The sequence below is a fragment of the Centruroides vittatus genome, unplaced genomic scaffold, assembly GCF_030686945.1.
Source record: "Centruroides vittatus isolate TY-2023 unplaced genomic scaffold, ASM3068694v2 scaffold_1015, whole genome shotgun sequence".
Taxonomy (NCBI): domain Eukaryota; kingdom Metazoa; phylum Arthropoda; class Arachnida; order Scorpiones; family Buthidae; genus Centruroides; species Centruroides vittatus.
In genome coordinates, this window is record NW_027122666.1 from 734430 (window position 1) to 756038 (window position 21609).

At 27.2% G+C, this 21609-nt stretch overlaps 1 protein-coding gene across 1 annotated transcript in view; it reads right to left on the minus strand.

Annotated features, from left to right (window-relative positions):
• Nucleotides 1–889: 889 nt before the first annotated feature.
• The window catches only part of PpV (Protein phosphatase V), a 37829-nt gene continuing 17109 nt past the window's right edge, over nucleotides 890–21609 (minus strand). The window contains exons 3-10 of the mRNA XM_067283828.1: nucleotides 17552–17617; nucleotides 17319–17386; nucleotides 14672–14745; nucleotides 12062–12141; nucleotides 8999–9118; nucleotides 8285–8374; nucleotides 8095–8152; nucleotides 890–1369 (exon numbers count right to left, since the gene is read on the minus strand). Coding sequence (XP_067139929.1) covers nucleotides 1179–1369; nucleotides 8095–8152; nucleotides 8285–8374; nucleotides 8999–9118; nucleotides 12062–12141; nucleotides 14672–14745; nucleotides 17319–17386; nucleotides 17552–17617 — 747 coding nt within the window. The 3' untranslated portion in view covers nucleotides 890–1178. The remainder of the gene's footprint in view (nucleotides 1370–8094; nucleotides 8153–8284; nucleotides 8375–8998; nucleotides 9119–12061; nucleotides 12142–14671; nucleotides 14746–17318; nucleotides 17387–17551; nucleotides 17618–21609) is intronic.

Below are 21609 nucleotides of genomic sequence, written 5' to 3' on the forward strand. Positions count from 1 at the left end.
CAGCGGTAGGTGTTAAATAACAATTACTATGGTTGTTGAAATATTGAATGTAAATAGGATTTGCTTGCAAAATCCGCATGGGCGAAGCTGTGGGTAACAGCTAGTAGGTATATAAAATAGGTACACAAATAAAATCATTTACTGATGATAAATCATAAAACAGTTATTTGATATACATATTATTTTACTATTTATTGCTGTTTATTAAAGATAAATACTAATGAGATAGATTACTTTGTTTATTTTTACATAAAGAATTAAATCTCAGCTGAATATTTGATACTGCAAGGGACAGGGCTTCTTCAATGTTTTTCAGAATTGACCAACTTTTTGATTTTATAACTGGTAATGCTGTTATAAATGCCATTTTGTGTAAATCTTACTGTTGTTGAATTTTTCACAACCCCTACATTCAATTATATGACCCTGCGGAGTCTCGACCCACAGTTTAAGAAGCTCTCAAAGTAATGTTAGAATAGAAATGCTAAAGTTCGATATGAACTGATAATGTAATTTTAATACTTTAGTATCTGCTTATTCCATTATATATTTCACAAATGTTCAATTTTAATATAATAATTAGTCTTGTTTCCTCAATTTTCCTAAACAATTATTCCTTAATTTAATATTGATATTATTTTACAATAAATTAAGAAAAATCTCCTTCTGTCAAATGATTTAATATGTGTTACTTTATTAATTTCAAAAATTAAATGTTTCTCCTGTTTAATTAAAATAATTAATTGGCAAATTTTCTTTTGTTAAATGTAAGAATATTAAAATTAATTAATACTAACTTAAAAAAAAGCAACTAATTTTCACTAAAAATTAACTCTGTTAAACTAATATATTCATTAGTAACAAATTAAAAAGAAAGAGAACCAAACTATTAAATTATTATAATTTTATTTAAAAAAGTTATTATAGATATTAATAATTTTTTAAAAGTATTTATCAATTGTATATAAAACAATTAGAGAAACATTCTGCTAAATAAATAAAATTATGATAAAGTAACAAACATTTATTTTCATGCATATTTAAATTTAGAATGACACTTCTTACAATATATATTGGCCAACAATTAAGGGATAGACAAAAGTTGTCTTTAAAATATATTTTTAAGGTAACTGTGTACACTTTACATTTATAATAATTACCATATTGATTTTTATTTCTTATAAGAAATATGGTGTTGTATTGCGAGATGGTATCACACGTTCCGAATCTGGCACAGCATTAAATAGTTTTGGTGCTCGATTGTCAACATCCGAAAATGCTAAAACTGCTGCTATATTACCACAACGATAACAATAGTTAGGTGCCGACCAAACAGTTACTAATTTATCATCAAACATATACTTGAAACCTATAAAAGAGATTTAAAAAGTTAGGTTATTAATACAGTAAAAATTATAACATTAATTTGTCTCTTTTATAACTCTTTTATAAAATATATACATAAAATTTACTACCTAAAAACTACAGGGTGTTCCATAAGTCTGGACCCATAGGAGTTTCTCAAATTACCATTTTTTTCATATAAGGAAAACATGTCACTGACTACAGAGGGACGAATTCAAGTGATTTTGATGATGGGGTCTGACAGTCACCAAGAAGTGGTCGAGAATGCTCCATCCAGACTGTGGACCAATCATGAACAGATGTGTTGGTAAGCTAACTGCCAAATTTAAGTAAACAATATGCTCTCAGTTTCCTTTATTAAATTTGGCAATGAGCTTACCAACACATCTGTGCATGATTGGTCCAGTCTGGGTGGAGCATATTGAATTCTCTGACCACTTCTTGGTGACTGTGGGCCCTACCATCAAAATCACTTAAATTTGTTCCTCTGTAGTCAGTGACATGGTTTACTTGTAATGCAAGAATATTTGAGAAACTCCTACAGATCCAGATTTACAGGACACCCTGTATTGTTTTTATAAAAGCTAAGTGATTAATTTAATTAATCACTTATTTTACTATTACTTAATTTAATTATAATTATTAAATTTAATCACAGAAAAGTAGCCCGATGGAATCCAGTGGTTGGCTGGCTTATTACAAATATATCAGGTTTCAAGATGTTTGTATAAATGTTTAATTAAACTGAGCAAATTACAAAAGTTCATATATTTACATTTTTGTAAACAAATGTTAAGTTCAAGGATGAAATAAAATATAATATCATTAATAATAAAGGTTTAATGATAAATTTAAAAATTTGTTTACAATTATTGGCTATTTTTCATTTCTTTAAACTTATTATACTGGAATTATAAAAACTTCAATAATGATTAAAGTAATAAAGTGCATATTAGTATATGAAACATCGCAAAGCCCACTATGTATATAGAAACAACCAAACAATTGCCTTAAATAATCAGGCTATAACTCCCCTAATTTAATAATTCATACTATCATTAAATTAGCAGAGTTTTAGCCTGATTATTTAATGTGGTCGTTTAGTTGTGCTTCTAAAGTGCATATTATTTAGTTGTGTATATGTGTACTGTACTTCAAGAACAAATTAGTAAATTTTTGTATTAAATTTTCAGCATCTATAATAAAAGATAATGAATATTATTATTTATTTACTAATATATATGTAGAATGTTTTAAAATACTCTGCATAAATTTTAATGGGTGATAGGGAATATCAAAGCAAATACTTTTAGTTTGTAAATGTGTGCACATACATCACCCTTCAATGCTAAGGCCACTGTTTGGTAGTGTTGCAATTACCTGAAGAGGCAAAGTGAAAACAGAAAAAAAAATTATATTTGTCATCAACATTCATAAATCTGGAGACATGCAAAGTGCCTTATGTACATAACTCCCTTTGAACCAGATCTTGAGGATGATCTTGTCACAACAGTATCTGTTGCTACTGCAACTGTTTACAAATCACAAGAATCTTTGAAATCAATTATTGTTTTGATGCTGTCAATTACACAATGTTGTTGCTCATTGCAACTTTGGGTAACTTCTTTACACTTGTTTCCATTCATTTATTTACCAGGTCCACTAAAATCTCTGTCAGCTCTCTAGGATCAAAGGGTAATATCTGTATACATGCAAACAGATAAAAATGCTTATCTTCGTATTATTCTTCTCCCATTAAAATTTACAATGTTTTGACAAAGCCTTTATATATAAGAAATAAAAATATGAATTATTAACTGTTAACTTCTATTCAAAAACACTAAAATTGATTTTCTATTAGTCTTCCATTTTCAAAAGATTCTTCATGTTTTTTCAAGTATTCTAACATTTACCTATAGTTAACAGTTAATAATTCAAATTTTTATTAAGGCAAATGCCAGTGTTATATATCACTGGCATTTGCCTTGTATGCACAGCTTATATCCTTATCCATAACCTTATCTCATATCCTTGAAAAAATATAAATTTTTATATGCTATCCTATGCAAGTGTAACTGCAAACTTCAAAACAAACAAAATAAACACTATGAATTCTAGCACAGTCTAATTTTATTTCAAGGAAAAACATTTTCAGCTGTATTGAATGGCCTTCTTTAGACTTTTAAAAACAAATGTTTTAAAGTAACCAATAATAAAGCTGTTTATATTTTTTAAAAAACGAAAAAGACTTCTGCTAAAAGAAATAAAGCTTTTACTACCCTAGTACCGTCATTTATATCTGTATTCTGCAAATTTTCAATTAAGTTATTGACATCAGTGATTCCTGTTCCTTCAAATCCACCTGCATATTTATTCCTGTTCTTATTCTTTCTTCAGAACTACAATATAAATTCTATCTATAGCCTGAAAATAAGACCCTTTTTTATTCTCCTCAGACTCAAATCTATCCACTTCTGAGTTTATTGTTAGGTCCATTTTTTCTCAGCTCAATTACCATCAGTTAGAGGAACTCTGATGGCATCAAAAACAATTATTTCACTTTTTACTATCTATAGTTCTACCTTGTTGATCAAATTCATGATCTCTTCCCATATGTTCAATTATATTCAACTAGTAGCCCGGGACGCCCCCTAGTGGGCGTTTTAGCAGTATTACAAATTTCTATGAGGCATGTTTAATGCACTTAATATATGAAAGTTGTGCGCGCTTAATTTTTAAAAGTTTGATGCACTTAATCTATATATATAACCCATTCAACAGGTGTCCGTCCTTCCTTCCGTCCGTCCGTCCGTTCGTGCCATGAAAGGTTTCTATTATTATATTAAAATATTAGCTTAACTATTTCACTTATCGTTTTATCGTAGCGGTTCAAATCTATCCGGTTTTTCGTTATTCGCCCCCTAGTGAACATTACAAGCATTCCGTGACAGTAATAAATTCCTATTACAAATATACTGAATTATTTATATTGTTATATTGACCAAATAATAATGTATTGGCCAAATGAAGAATAATAATTTATACTGTTAATTTAAATAATAATTAAAATTGTTAATTTAATTTGAATGTTTGAAATATGACACACGATAGAGGCGCCTCTAGTGTCGGTTATCAAACGGTTATGGGACGGACGGACACCTGTTGAATGGGTATATATATATAGATAATACTTCTAAATCTCCATGATTTAATGCAAATATGGTAATATTATTCTTCTTCAAATTTGTCATCTCCATAATGAAAACTACACTTACAGTAGAGCGTCATTTATCCGAAAGCCAGTCAACCGAAACGTCGGTTAACTGAAAGCTTTCCAGTCGAACTGTGTTGTGCCGAAACGAATGTTTTTGATACTAGATTAACTTCTAAAGTATAATTTTTTTTGTTTTTATATTTTTCAATATATTTATTTTGTTTGTACAAAATAAAGAAATAATTTTTAATGATACAATAACCTCGATTATTATTATAAAAATTTTCGTTAGGCTTAAAATCGACAAAAATTCAACATGAAGCAACCCGCAACTAAAAAAATTTCAACATCGGATAGGTTAATATATTTTTTTGTGCATAATCGGTTATCCGAACAACCCCAGTCCCAAATTGATTTGGATAAACGATGCTCTACTGTATTTCATAACTTAGTGGCTAAGATCTGCTCAAATATTAATTTACTCAAATAATGACAATCATTGCTTTGAATTGAATGATGCAAATTCTTCAGTTTACCTTTCAAAGATACCATTAATTCTACCTATACTATTTTGATTGGACTGCCCTGATTCTTTCAATATTTGACTTATAAAACATTGTGATTAGAAAATATTCTTTCACTATCAATCCACCAACTTTAGCCATTCCCACTATGACTCATCTCTACTGGTTTAGTTCAAACACTTAAGTTATACAAGTAGCTTTTATTCTTGATTTGTGCTACAGCTTCATCAGCAGTATGATCACCTTTAAACTCAACAAATACCAGAATAAATTTTAGATTTATCCTGCCATTTGCATCACAGATCTGCATGCCCTAGCATATTCTATGTAACAATTAAGACCATAGCAATATTTAAAATTTAATGCTACAGTACCATTACACAATCTCATGATACACTGTTTTTTGAGTTCATTAGTGATAATCTTTCTTGTCTTAATATATGTTGATAAAGTTTTAAAAAAATTTTTTTTTGTGCCATCTATTATTTTCTGGATATGTTTACTAGAAAGCTTTTTAAATGAATCTTCAAGATTTACAGATTCAGTTATCTGAACTTCTTTAAATTCATCATCTGAAACAAGAAAGATGCTGCTGTTTTAAATTTTTCTTCTATTCCAGAGATCTGCCCTCCATAGTCTCAATTGCCCCAAATTTCTTTCAGTATGCATTTGAATTAAGTATTCATCTACATGTGCATTATCTACGTCAGAAATGACTAGTTTTTCTGCTATATCTAAGTTCATTATCATTATAACAATGTCTATCTTCTAAGTTTTTATCACTCATAATCTGATAATTTGTAAACACTAAGGGCTACTTATTTTTCCTATCCTTTTCATGAGAAAACTATATTTTTACAATGTAAATTATACCTCTCACTCTTATTATCCACCACTCATAGTCAGTAAACTCCTCAACATGCTTAACATACATCATACTGATACCAAGCATTTCCATCAACCCACTATCGGGCAAGATTGATACTGAATCCAAAATATTGTGAATAAAAAAATTCTGGATCAAAGGTGAATCCTATCCTAAAAGTCTCTTAACAATAAACCAAACTTTTTAGGAATACCTACTGGGCTTCCTGGATCACTTGACTTAACTGAATTACCTCTATTACTACTCAGATTAATTGGTTTAATGAGAAATAATTCTATTAATTCAAGTTTATACTCAATGTGTTTCATCTTAGCTGTTGCTCTTGGCACTTTCCATCTAGTTTTTTTATACTATTCTAGGTGACCAGAAGTCCCACTGTCTTGACACAGGTTACTGAATGCTTAAATGTCCCATATTTTTTCATTTTTATATTTACATCATGAATGGTATATTTTGAACAATTTTGTCCGACAATTTGAATGACTTTGTGAAATTGGTTGTGACAAGTGCATCTCTATAATCACATTAACTATAACTTCAAACTGTTTTATGAAAATTACTATTGGTGACAGTGTTTAAAGTGATTGTTTGTGCTACAATAAATATCAAGTATGTATTAAGATTTTTATTGTTTTAGTTTATATTAGCCTTATTACTTATTAACCCAAAAATATAAAAGTAAAGTAACCACAGTAAATGCCATTTATCATCACCACCAATTCAAAACAGCAAATCTACTGCATTTTAATCATTTATTAAAATCATACTTTTGTATATTAGATTTAGACAATTTCAGATATTTTTGTGTCACTTTCAAGGCAAGTGGTAATATATATTTTGTAATATGAATTCAAGACAAGCAAAACTTTTAAATAATTATGTAACATATTTTACTTAATGTAAATTTTGAAAATTTTCTAGTATTAGTTAATTTTGTTCATTTGATAACTCTAAATTTATTCTCTATATCAGTGTTTTCCATACGCCAATCGACAAAAAAAAATTCACCAGTCCTCCAAAAATTATTTAACTGTACTGATGCTGGCATAGCTGATTACAGGTGGCATTTAAATAATCTAGCGTTACTGTACATATTTTGTTACATACAATAACTCTAGACAAGCATATATAAACATAACTCACATATAAATTATCCATAATTTTACCATTCAGCAATGAGAAAAAGGTTGAAAAAACATTGCTTTATATCATTGTTTTTATTTTCATAACTTACATATAATATATTTCCAATTTCCGGTTATTACAATTGCCATTTAATAGAATCAATATTCAATAGAGAAATGTGATTGCAATAAACAGCACTTACTGATTTACTTTAATTTAACTACTTGATAATTTTCTGTGCTGTGTTTTATAAAAACCAAACAAGTTTTTTTATTTTTTAGACCTACATTAGAATTTAAAATGCCAAAAAGAAAATGCATTACTTAAGAGACTTCAAAGAGGAATGGAGTTTCATAAAAAAAAAACTTTAGAATTAAACACTAATTTTTCTTATTAAATTGATCTAGATATATTAAACTTAATAGAAATTTTTATACCAACTTCCCAGAGAACAAGACTGTACATTTTAAATTTGTCTGGCTACAATGCACCTACTATTATTGGCAAATACTTTAAAAACAAAGCTTTGTTGTCTGGAAAACTAAATTTCTATCAAGTTTCAAAATTTTATTATACAGTTAAGTATCCAGTTCTAAATTAATCCTATTTTATTTATTACAATAATTAATTGTTTAGTTCTGCATTCCATTAAACAGATTTCTTACTTATAGAAACACATTTTCAAGCAATTGCTAACTGACAAATGCATGTTTCAGAATACAGAATATAAAGTATAATAATTATTATATTCACATATTTAACTTCATACATATATAGTAGTATTAAACTATATACATACATATATATATATATAGTTTAATACAACTATTACAAATAAAATAATTATTTTGATGTAAACAATTACTTTAAAATTAATCTAAGTATTATTAAAAAATATTAAAGCAGGTAAATAGTTTAAACTTAGCTTAAACTTGTTAAGTAATGAAATTTAAAAACCAACTGTAAGTATTTCTACTTACCTTCATGAACTAATTGATGTGCTCGACATATAAGTTTGAGATTGTTCAAGTGCATAAACTATAAAAATGAAATAAATGTTTTTAATTATATTTATTAAAAAATTAATTAGACTTATTAGAATCACATCACAAAACTAATTATTATATATGGAATCATCACTGTCATAACTTTTGATCAAGAGAATCTTACTTCATGGGTAACCTTTGCTCCAAATAACCAACCAGCTCCACGAGGGCTTACTGACCAACTTTCAACATCTTCAGGATCAGACCAAACAAGATGTTAAATTAATTAAGGAAATATTTTATTATTACTGAAAATTGTGTATACAACTTATAATTTATTATTTTAATACAGTCAAACCTGTTTTTATGCGGTGGATAGGGACTGCATTAAAAAATGCATAAAAAAAAAAAAAATTGCATGAAACTTCACGAGGGGCTATAAAAAATAGTTTTTGCAACACAATTAAAAAAATTATTTTTTTTATGCAATCAATAGGGACCACATAAAAAAAGTCTCACATAGAAAATAACTCAAAACCGTACAAAATAGAATTTATTGACAACAGATGTCAGCACTTGACTGCATCGTCTCGTCTATCGTCTGTTTTACATATTTTTGTCCAGGTGGTGTTTTGTTGACTTAAAAAGTAAATTATTTCATTTTTCGCATATTCATGCAATAATATTACTATAATAAGTTCATTTATGCTATAATAAGTTTATTTAGCTATAATAAGTCAACGTGAGACATGACAAATCGCACGAGACTAGTCGCCAACTATACCGCACAAATAAAAACTATACCGCACAAATAAAAAATCACACAAAAAAAGACTGCATAAAAACAGGTTTGACTGCATATTAAAAATTTTTTACTAAACAATAGCAAGTCAAGGATATCACAGAAGGCTCCTTTGTGAGGAATCTCCTGATTCCTTTCAATTACTCTCACTTGATCTAGTGTTTTAATTTCGGGTGATAGTCCTCCATGAACACAAAGAACTTGTTCATCAATTATCTGAAAATAAACATATAATTTAGTTCACATACACTTAAAAATTATTTATTGTGACATTGTCACAATATTAGACTGCAATTTTTAATCATTTAATTTTAAAAAAATCATGTGACTTCTAGTCTAAACTGGAAGTTCATATTAATCTAGGTCTTTGGCACCTAAGCTTTCCATATCTGGTCTGCATTTTACAGTGTCTTACCCCTGTATATCATATGTCTCCTGATAACAATCAAATCATGCCATTCATCTAACTCCATACTAGAGAAAATTTTGAACTGAAATCATGTGTCTTCCAGTCTAGATCAGAAGTTGGTATACAGTTAATTGGGGGGCTCCAGTTCCTAAGCTTTCCATATCTAGTCTTGATTTTCATCTACATAATTCCTTCCTCAAGATTAATAAAGAAACAACAGTGGATATATATATATATATATATAGATTTAATCTGAAAACTGTAGCCAATTAAGAATAATCTAATATAGTAAACCTTGCCTAAAATGAACACTACAAATAAAAAATAAATCTCACATCAAAACAATTTGCAATTTAAAATATAAAATATGTTAAAATTATGTTAGAACTTAAAAAAAAAAAGATAAATATCTTTGCCATTAATCCTTAATCTTTTCCAAACTGCACTATCACAATAACAAACACACAACCATTAAATATACAGTAATTAACATTTACTAATCATCTCATACAATCAAATGGAAAAGATAAACACACATGTGTTTGTTATCTTTTTCATTTGATTGCTAACATAATTTTGACATACTCTTCAATATTACATGCCAGAAACCTGTCTAACACAAACCCTGAAGGCTTTTTGGGAACTAATTGTATAACAACCTATGAAAAGGAATTTTTTTAGTATACATTAGTTAAACTCTGAATCATAATTAATGCTGTAACTTTCAGGCTTGGATCATGACTGACTCCTCGGAGTACAGTAGTACCTTGTACTTTGAACAACTCTAACTTCAAATGCTAAATTTGAGAGAAAGATTTGACCCAGAGTTTGAATGATGCTTTTATATTTTAACTGCATACACAGCAAAAAAAAAAAAAAATACACTTGCTGTGTAAATGGCAATTTTTTTGTGCATCTAAGTTCTTTCTTGCTTCCATTGATGCATATATATATATATATATATATATATATATATATATATAAACACAAATACTATATAATAAAATATATATTTTATTTATAGTTTGCATTTTTAACTTATTATTTAAGGCATTTAATTGTGTTATTTTTACTTTAAATTATGTGTATTTGCTGTTTAAGAATAATTCAGTGTAAGGCTAATTCACAGACCCTATACAAAATTGGTATTGTTTAGGGTCTGTGAATGAATTAAATTTGCTTTTCATTATTTCTAATGAGAAAAATTAATCCAAACTTAAAACAAAGCAGAGTTTGAATGGCCTCCTGAAAAATTAAATTTGAAGTATGAGAGACAACTGTTTTTTTCCCTTTTGTCAAGACTGTTCTCACTGATTGGTAAATAGCTGTGACAATACAAACCAACTTTTCTCTCAACTCTCTATAAAAGATACAGTAAAAGCTTGATATAATGCACCACCACTGGATGAAAAAAATTGGTCTGTTATAACAAAAATTTGTTTTGTCATGATTACTTGCTATTACAAACTCATCTGTTATATTGAAAAATCCATTACTCTACAATAGAAACACATTAGAATGGATCTCGATAACGGACCAAGAGAAAATATCTACAGTTCATGAATGTTTTCTTCAGGTCCAAATGCCAAATCAATGTATTTTTACTCAGTTCAGCAGCTTTATTACCTTGAATATAAGAGGATTCTACTGTGTACAATAATATTCACTTGTCCATTACTGTATATTGATATTGTAGACAAAATTTCAATTGTAAAGTATATAATCCATATTTTTATTAAACTTGTAAAAACAATATATCTAATCTATCTGTAAATCTAAAATATAAACCTAAAGCTTTTTGTTTTCTTTTATAATCCTTTCTATCAATACATTATTATTTATATTATAAGATCATTTTATTTTTATACAGAGTTCGAGTATTCATTTTATGGAAGCTACTATATTTCAAATATAGACTGTTATAGTAATTTAATTTTTCATCAAACTGAAAACTTTCATTAGATTATTATTATTTAAAATTTTACTTAATTAACTACTTTGCATAGTATAATATTGGTTATTTTAATAAGTCAATATAATTTATCTGCCATTGCTCTAAATTTATCTAGATTCCAGAAAATAATTTTATTCTGTTCCAAGATGTAGAATAATAAAATACTAGGTATCTATAAAATCTGTGTACACAAATATTAATAGTTCATGAAAGAATTAATGTATAAAAAATATTTATGACCCTGATGTGTCTAGTTTTTTCACATTATTTCAAAAATTAACCATTATTTACTTATTTGTTTTTTTGAATTTAAAAATGTTTCTTTTCAGAATTGTTATTGACACATGGCTTCTCTAGAAGAAAAAGTAAACAAAGTTTTTTGGTTGGCTGAGCTAAAATCCATCACTTCTGTGTAAAGAAGGATCCATGGGTCAATAACAATTCTGAAATGAAAAATCATTTTGAAGTTTCAAATAAATAAATAAATAACAGATAAGAAGAATAATTTTTGAAATGATAAGAAGAAACCTCATGATGAAATAAATTCTACCACATATAGTTACAAAATTATTAATACTTAAAAGTGTACATGGACTTCATAGATCCTGTATATAACAAAAGATTTAAACTGTGGTTTATATTTTAATTTTCTAATATCAAAAAAATTAAATTTTGAAAATGAAAAGTTAAATAAATTGTTCAATATTTAAATACTTTTTAAATATTAAAAATTATATCAGAGTTATTAAATACTACTCTATTATTTCCCTAATAAAATTATTATTAATACACTCACAGCAGCAACAGTGAGCAAATCAAATACTTTACAACAATACCGCCAAGCATTTGCATTTCCATATTTTGTCTGACATTCATCTGTAAATATAAACAAAATAAATACATAAATACATAAAAAAATGAAATATTTCAAATTTAATAATGTATTTCAATTATTTTTTACTGAATAAAAATAATTGAATAATTGCATGTAGAAATAATATTAAACATAATGCATTTTATAAAATACATATTAAAAATATATATATTCAATATCATGTAATGATAATTTTTTAATACAAAAGTATATAAGAAATGAAAGATTGAAATTCATTTCTGAATCTTCAGATGTAGAAAATTTGGTTTAGTGAAGACCTTATTTTGAACCTTTATTTTGACCTTATTAAAAATTTGTTAATATTTTTGATGTTTCTTAAAATCTCAGAATATATTCACATTTTGATGAAATGATCAAAAAACTGAGATAGAAAGAAAAGAAAAAATAATAGTTTAAAAAAAAATGACTGTACAAAAAACCTTGATCTGAAAATTGAAATAGCAGCATTTTTGTAATATGTAAAAAATTACATCATCTTGCTAATATAATTATAACTAAACTTGAAGGAACCCATCAAAATAAAGAGTTTTATTCAATTCATATACAATGAGCTCATTTAAAATTTGGCATTCTACACAAAAATCATCAGTATAGAAAGCAATTTCCAAGCCATTTGCATGTGATTTGTATCTACCTGTTTTCTGGTACCATGAGGCTCTTCTCTTTCAAAGTCTTCTTTCAATTTTGCATCTTAAGTCCCAGGGTGACAATTTAGCATTCCTAAGATCAACCAACTTCAATTGGCAGGGTTTCAGATTAATAGTGAGGGTAGTGTCAATACACCTCATTGCAATCTCACTGGCTGTTATAAAACTCAATGCACCAATAGTTGTATGTTCAAGTCTATTCTTTTAATTAGTATATTTGTTAAGAAATCTATCAATAGGTATTAAGTAATGAATTGGACAGTTAGAACTGTTCTTTGCTCTAATCATAAAATAATAATAAAATAAAAACAGATTGGCATTAAAAGTTGGTAGATGGTGTTGTGGTTAATATTAAAAAAACTAATTTACTGAAAAAATTAATGCATAAGTAGCAAACAAAGCAGGAATTCACAGTAGTGGTGAGCAATGGGTTGTTCAAATGGTTAAGAAAAACTAGAATCATTAGACTGTGTTTGAGTGCCTGACATGTTTGTCACTTGCCTTCTCGTAGACTGAACATTCTTTCTTTGCCACTCCATCACACCTGAACTATTGCACCTTTATCTAATCTTTCTTTTCAGCATAAGGGCTTTAATTTGATGCCTGAACCATAACTTTTTACATCTTACCTGCAAAATTAAGATTACAGGCAATTTGTAAATCACTTTTATCATAGGTTTATATTCAAATTTAGTTTATGCATTTTAACTATTATTGTTTACTTTTAAAGATTGAAGTTTGCTGTAAAATTTCCACCAAAACAAATCAAAACGATAAAATTTCTTTTAAACAAAATTTTTGTCAGTTAGCATCTATACATGAATTACTGTATGAATATGTTATAGAATTTTCATCTAACATGTAGATGTAAAATTAGTCTATTTCTCAATTACTTTATGTCCAAAATAAACTATATGCAACAAAAGTCTATCTTTTGCATGGTAAATACGGAGAACCTTGCTTAATGAGCATCTTGAATAACAAGCAAAGAAAATTGTGAAAAAATGACTTGCTTAATTAGCAACATCTTGCATAATGAGTGACCAGAAGTGGGAAAGTCCTGAACTGTGCATAGGCTCCATTAGTTTGTGTTTAGCACTCATTCCACTAGCATCTTAGTGTCGCTTGTGATCACACATTTTTCCAAACTTGTATTCATACATATTACGTGTAAACATTAACAATCATAGCTCGTTATATAATAAACACGCCAACGATATGTCAAATTCTTGGGCTATGTAAAGTCTATAATTAAATATTAGAAATTAAATAATTTGACTAGAGATAGGCAGTTTACTGCTATCTCATATTAAATTTAATGACCAATTCTGAATTAAATTTTAGAAATGTCTAAATTAAAAATGATTTTTTTTTAATTATTAAATTTAATACAAACTAGAAGCATAACTGCCTATCTCTAGTCAAATTAATCAATTTATAATATTTAATTATAGCTTTTACATAGCCCAAGAATTTGGCATATCATTTGCTGTGTTTATCAGACATATCTGTGATTTTTTTGTTTTCTGCAAATCAAATTTGCATTCCAGGTTGATTCATTCCATGCTAGAAGAAAAGATGATGATGATTTGTGCTCCTTAACAATGTATATTGTATAATTTTCTTTGAATAAATGTTATTTTTTAAAATATTTGAGTATTTTTTTTGCATGGAATGCATTATTGTATTTTACATTAATTTATATGGGAAAAATTGTTTTGCTTAACGAATGTTTTGCATTATGAGTAAGATTCTTGAACAAATTATGCTCAATAAGTGAGGTTCCACTGTATTTTTATAACAAAGGTTCCATTTGTAAAAGTTAAATATCACAATTCAACATTATAATAGAAAATTATCTTACCATAAAAACCATATACTTGAGTTATCTGTCTGCTTTCATGATTTCCTCTTAATAATGTAATTCTGTCTGGCCATCTTTAAAAAAGTAATTATATAATTAGAATATTGTATAAAAATTCTATATAAATGCTAAAAATTCTTATTTTTGCAAAGCCTCAATTATAACATTAATTTCCAAATATAACAATGATTGTTAGTGATAACCTGAAAACATTTCTGCATATCTCTCACTAGTAATTTCCTTTTGTCAATGAATATTAAGAGATCTGAACAGAAGAAAGGTAGGTTAGTCCAAATTTTGTTTTCATTCTGAGTAAAAATGAAATCTAAACCATCCTGTCAGAATGCAATGCACTTCCTTAGTATAATGCAGGGATGTCCAAACTTTCTTGACTGCAAACCCCTTCAAGTATTTTTTGATCCCTCTCTATATTTTTTTGCTAATACAGTTAATAATAATAACAACAAATAAATCTGATAAGCCAGTATTACTTCATACTCCGTTTTCATAAAAAAGGTCTACTTTCATGTTGTAAATTTGTACATTGTATTTGTGGAACTGCTTTTGTGATTTTATTAAACAATTCATTAAAAGATTTTTAATAAACCACTTTCAATGGACTTCCAAACTAATTTTTGACTTCCAAAAAGTCTTATCGATCCCCAGATCAATATCAACTCTGGAAACCTCTGGTGTAATATGATAATTTTTTTTAAATGTCAAATATCTTTGTGCAATATAACTAATTTTACCACAAATATAAATAATTGTCATTATAGATAATTCACAACTAATATGATTTTAAAATATTGTTATCTAAAAAACTGATTGTCTACAAAATAGTCTACAAAATTTGTTATAAAAAATATTAATCATTTTTATTAAAGTAATGAGATAAAAACAACAAAAGCTGCCATTTATTAATAAGAAGAGATAAATTTAAAAAAACTGTTTATTGGCATTACAGGTAAATATGTTTAATTGAGGAGTACTTTCAATAGTATATAACCATCTTCTTCAGGTAATATGGTGGATAGAACACTAGAACTCGAAATATAGAATGCATTTTCAAATTGCTCTTCAAACATAAGTATGAAATATGGCTAATGAAATTAACGAAATTAATTCCAATAATTAGATGGTTATATACTGTCAAAAGTATTCCTTAATTTAATTTATTTACCCATAATGCCATTAGACAGTTTTTAAATTTATCTTTTATTATTGTTTTTATTAAAAATTTTTTAAATTACATTTTAATAAAAAGAAATACAAGTAGAAAGCATCAAAGAGAATTGAACAAGATTTGATAAAACTATGGATGAAAAAAATTAATTTTCAATAAATCATATAAATAATGACTGAAATATCTTTTAAAAAATGAATTTCAATAGTACTAACTTTTCATGAAGAATTCAATTAAATACATCTTTACATATGTATAAATACTTGTATAAAAAATAAATATCAACATCAAGAAGCTATCTCTAAAAATATTATCAATTTTGGAAGAATCATTAATTTTAACGAGTGTCTGCACTTTATAGTGTTTAGGAGACGACGATATTAATATTAACTTTATATTCATAATATAAAGTTACTTATACTAATACAGAATAAAGTTTTAAAAAGTTTTACAATTTTTACAACTTTATAGTTTGCAGAAAGCTACTGAAAATGAAAATCAAACTTGAGAAGATTGGAAAAAGCTATATAAAAAATGCTGATGAAGTAAATAGATCCTTCATAAGAAGAAATATTTTTGGGGATGGTAAAAAGTATCAAATTATGAAATAATATGCAGGATCTTTTTTAAAATATTTTAATTATTTATTTATATGTTAAATAAATCTGAATGTTTAATAAAATGGTACTCTAAACAGTAATAATTTTTGTTAAAATGAAGATAAAATAGATTGAAATTATATCTCGATATTGTGTTATTTGTAATACTTTTGTTTTTGTCTATCTGTTGTAATATTTTTCTTCCTACTTATTTATCATTGTATGAGATCTAAATGTATTACATTGATCTCATAGATTATTCCTCCTCCCAATTTATTTAAAGTAAATTTTTATCTTTTTATTCTAAGTTTATTATTATATATTGTATATTTTGGCTGATAACAAAAACCTAAATAAGACAAGACAAGAAGGTCCAAATTTCATCCTAAATTGGATACTTTTAGCTCATGTCTGTTGTATAAGATCAGTACAGATAGTAACAAGGTGTTAAACTATCTGTGCTGATCTGTGTTTAAGATTTGTTAGCCAGTTGGAAGCAATCATCAATATAGCAATATATACCAAATGAATAATACAGTAGGATGCAGAATGCACAGGTGCAAGTATGCAATGTTTAGAAAATAGTTTCTGTAAAACTTGATCAGATTGCATATAAACATTGAGGAGACAACATATTTCTTTTATTTGTGGTTATTGATAGTGCAGTTGTGAGGTGGGTCATGAAAACTACATGGTTGTTTTGTGTAAAATTTTAAAGTAACTAGTTTTGTATCTGGCCTATAAAATGACCCCAGGTTTTGTAATGCACTTTTGATGATTCAAGTGATGTCTTATCTGCCAAAATATACAGTATATACAGCTGTATTATTATAAAAATATTTTATTCTGGATTAATACTTACTTTGCTTTTAATGTCAATAATCGTGTAAAAGTTTCTAAACTATAATAACCTCTATCTACAAAGTCACCCTTTAAAAAAATTAGAAGGTAATTAATAAGACAATATAAATAATTTAAAATGTAACAAATAAAAAAAATTATTTTATTTTTATTGTTAATGAACTTATTTTTTAAATAAAATTTTAATGCCATAAACAATAAATTTATAGGAAATATGCTAATAAAAAAACTTACAAGAAATATATAATTTGTATCTGGAACTCTTCCACCTGTTCTAAATAATTCTTCTAAATCATAAAACTGAAAAATTGGGTTTTTTCTTTTACTTTTATATATATATATAACAAATATCAAATTATCTTTTGTATATAATTTAAATTACAATATAAGACCAAATCAATTTCATTTTACAGAAAAATAAAAAAATGAATAATTGCTTAATCACATTATGTAATTAGTAAATTCATTTTTGTGTATTAAAATTAAGGCTATTTATAATATAGAAAAAAAAAACATTTTATTGGAGTTAAATTTGTATTTATTAAATCGTCATTTTACAATCCATCAAAATAAATATTTTCAAACAATATACTCTTGTTAATTTTGGCACTATATTGATATAAAACATATATTCATCATGACATTATGCATCTCAACTGAAAATGGAACAAAAATTCAATTCTGTTAATTTGTTGATTAGTCTGAATTTAAAAAAGAAATTAAGAATTACCTTTAAAATAATTTAAATTCTAAATGTATCTACTTATTACTTCAAGCAATCTTCATATCATCTTGATACACTTCTATTTACAGATCTAAAGCATTTATTTGAAGCTACAGATTCCAACTGGATTTCATTAAACTAAAACACTTCACACCTTTCTCCAGGAAATTTATTGTTTCCTCGCTAATGTTTTTGGATGTCTTTAACACCCATCACCAGAGAACCATATAAAAAAATAACAATTCTATGGTTGCCTGATAATGGGCATTAAAGACATCCAAAAACATTAGTATAAAAACAATAAATTTGCTGGAAAAAGAAGGTATGAAATGTTTTACTTATTTATTTTTATAGATAATTTCAAATGAAAAAGATTTTAATTTCTCCTGTAATTTTAAAAAGTAAAGAGAATTTACAGAAAACTCTTTAGTTGTGGTGTGTAATGATAAATATACCATTAAATTAGGTTGAATTCTTTGGGATAAACTAGTGTATATTCTAGAATCATACAAATATTTACATCTTAGATTTCTAAATAAATATTTACACACATACATTTCAACAAATATTTTGTATATTACTAGTCAACATGATGCTTATCATGCTTGAGCTTGTTTATTAGACTCAGTTAGTTTCTCTTTGTTTGTCTATTGTATATACCCATGGACATATGAGTTGGGGAAGCAGAGATGAAAATTCGCCTGCTTCTCCAGCAACTCTGGACAAAACAAGAACAAAGAAAGCATACAGATTAACAGATTATTGGTAATAGCAAATTAAAAATTGGTACTTGTGCTTTTATTTGTGTAAAATTTCAGACAGCATAAAATTTATTTTAAGTATCTAATTGAGATGCAAAAGGTAAAACTTAGGCTTGCACGATTGATCTAGTTAGAGAAACATTGTAACTTCAGACTCACTAGAACCATTCTATGATTGCTTTGTCAATTAGAAAACTATTCCTAACTTGTAGCTGTCAAATCTAAGATACCACAAAGCACCTCTCTTATTTGTGATATTCAAAAAATTCCCATATTATTTTTTAACATTAGTGGTTTATATGGACTTTTATATTGTCTTTTTAACACAGAAAAAAAAAAACATTCTATCTTTGCCACCGAATTAAAAATAGACAAGGGTGTAGACATGGGCAATCATTAACTTTATATTTTAAGATTATGGAATTGATTTGACTGCAACTGCAGAAACTCTAAACAAGGAAAATGTTTAGAGTGTCTGCGTAATAAGAATCTATTATGTTTGTTAAAACAGATTGAGACACCAAACCGAGTGCATTTCATGTGTCCATAATGAAAGATGTCTGCTTAAGAGAGGTCAATTGTAATGAAGCTATTCTTTTATATCAGAAGACAAAAATTTATAATCAATGTCAAAATTTTAGATATCATACAACCTTACAATGCAAAGTAAAGCGTCAAAAAATGTTAAGAATAGGTCTCTGAAGGGGATTAGGCTGACCTGTAGTATATTATAACTAGAAATTCTCCTGTCAAGCATGACAAAATACTTTTTATCAAAAAGTAGAGATTGAAGAATTGAGAAGAGTAGAGATTTCTAGAAATTCAAGAAGAGTTGCTAATATTTCTACAAATTAAATAGTTTATACTATCTATTATATAACATAAAGAGCAACAAAACAAAATTTCACCTGGAGTGGGCAAAAATAGTAAAAATTATAAAGAATTCACTTACACACACAAATAGATTTATGCCTTTATATTAAAATCTTTCTTTATACACTACATTCTGAGTAAACACTCTATTCTCTTCTAAAAGATTTTCTTGCTGTCTTCTTTTACTAATAAGCACCTTAATATTGACGATTGACGTCACGATGCCATTTCTGCAGCCCTTGACAAAACCATTTCTTAATTCCATGTTTATAAAACAAAGATAAATTGTATGTACATTACTTAGATGAGCAATAACACTTTCTAAATAATGGGCTCATTAGATTGTTACTTCCAATTGGATAATAGAACATCACATGGTCACTACAGAAAGATTTTAAAAAAAAATTGTTAAAGAAGTGAGACAATGAGGCTAACTTTTTTAAAGTGTAAATTTAATGAAGTAAGTTCAAAATATGCCATTTTCCAAAATATTTTAAAATTCAACTTAACAGAAGTTTCTTCATCAAGCATGAATGTCACACAATCACTGCAATTACCAATCTGAAATCAATAAAACATTTATTCTATAGCTAATATTTTTGCAAAATAAATAGCCTATACTTTCCATCAGAATGAATATAACCAAAGTTTCATCCGCAAGGAAAAATTGAAGGAGTTATAAGGAATTTGCACACACATGCATGCAGACAATGGCTTTTATATTAGTAATATCAATCAGAATATTTGAATTTTAAAAACAATGTATTAGTCGAATGAAACAGTAAATTTGAAAAATAAAACTAAAAATGTAATATTGATAAAATTTTCTAAAAAATATTTTTTATTTTTAACTCTTTTCTAACTCCCCATAATTATTCTTCACACTTTCAATTTGAGAGTAGGTGTGACACCTACTCTCAAATTGAAAGTGTGAAGAATAATGAACTAGTCTAAAAATGAAAAAATGATAAAAAATTACAAGTTATTTTAAGTACAATTTATCATTTTTCAAATTTCATTTTAATAATTTTGATTTTGTAATAAATGAGTTAATTTCCAATGAAATTTTTCTCCAGTTTATTAATGTTTTATAAAATTTAAGAAATTTATGAAGAAACAATTTAATAGATTTATAAATAAAAAACTATTTTTCCCTCTTTTTGAAGCTATAAATTCATAACTGTGAGAGGTCGAACTTGACAAAAAATTTTTATTCAAAAATTTTTCGAAAGGAAAAAAAAAACAACTAAAACTATTTTCCACGAACTTATTTCCTTGTTGAAGATGACATATCAAATGTGTCACCAGGAATCAAATGCAAAAATCGCCATTGGACATAGAGAACGATTTTACCAAAAAAAGGACAAGAGTTGCAAGGGGGACCCCTAAATAAAAGAGAAGGTCTGATGATGAGACAGAAGAGTTCACTGCCATCCAGTTGTTGACAACTTTTTTCCTAAAGTGTGTGTTCTGAACCGCCATTTCAGCTATCGCCACTCACTGCCGCCCAAGACAATTGGGGGGGGGAAGGATTACCTTCTGAACTGAGTTGCCGACCTTTCATCAATTTATGCATTGATACGACTGGGACTCACGAGTGTTTTAAGGTATTTATCATGTCGCAAACTTACTGTGAGCGCTCTCTCGATCAGGATTGTGTTAGGTTTATCTTTTTATATACCTCTCCCTTTAGCAACTATGCTAAGCATCTAAAATACTCTTTAGCAATCATGCTAAGTGTCTAAAATACTTTTTAGCCATTGTGCTAAGTTTCTGAAACGACTGTAAAACTTGTAAACAATATCCTATAAATTATCGTAGAACTTGTAAATAATATCTATCAATAAATGGGTATTTTCGTTAAATGTTAATTTGTGGAGTGTACTTCTTTTGGTCGTTTCCATCTGCCTCCATTCTGGATCCAGAAGCCCGCG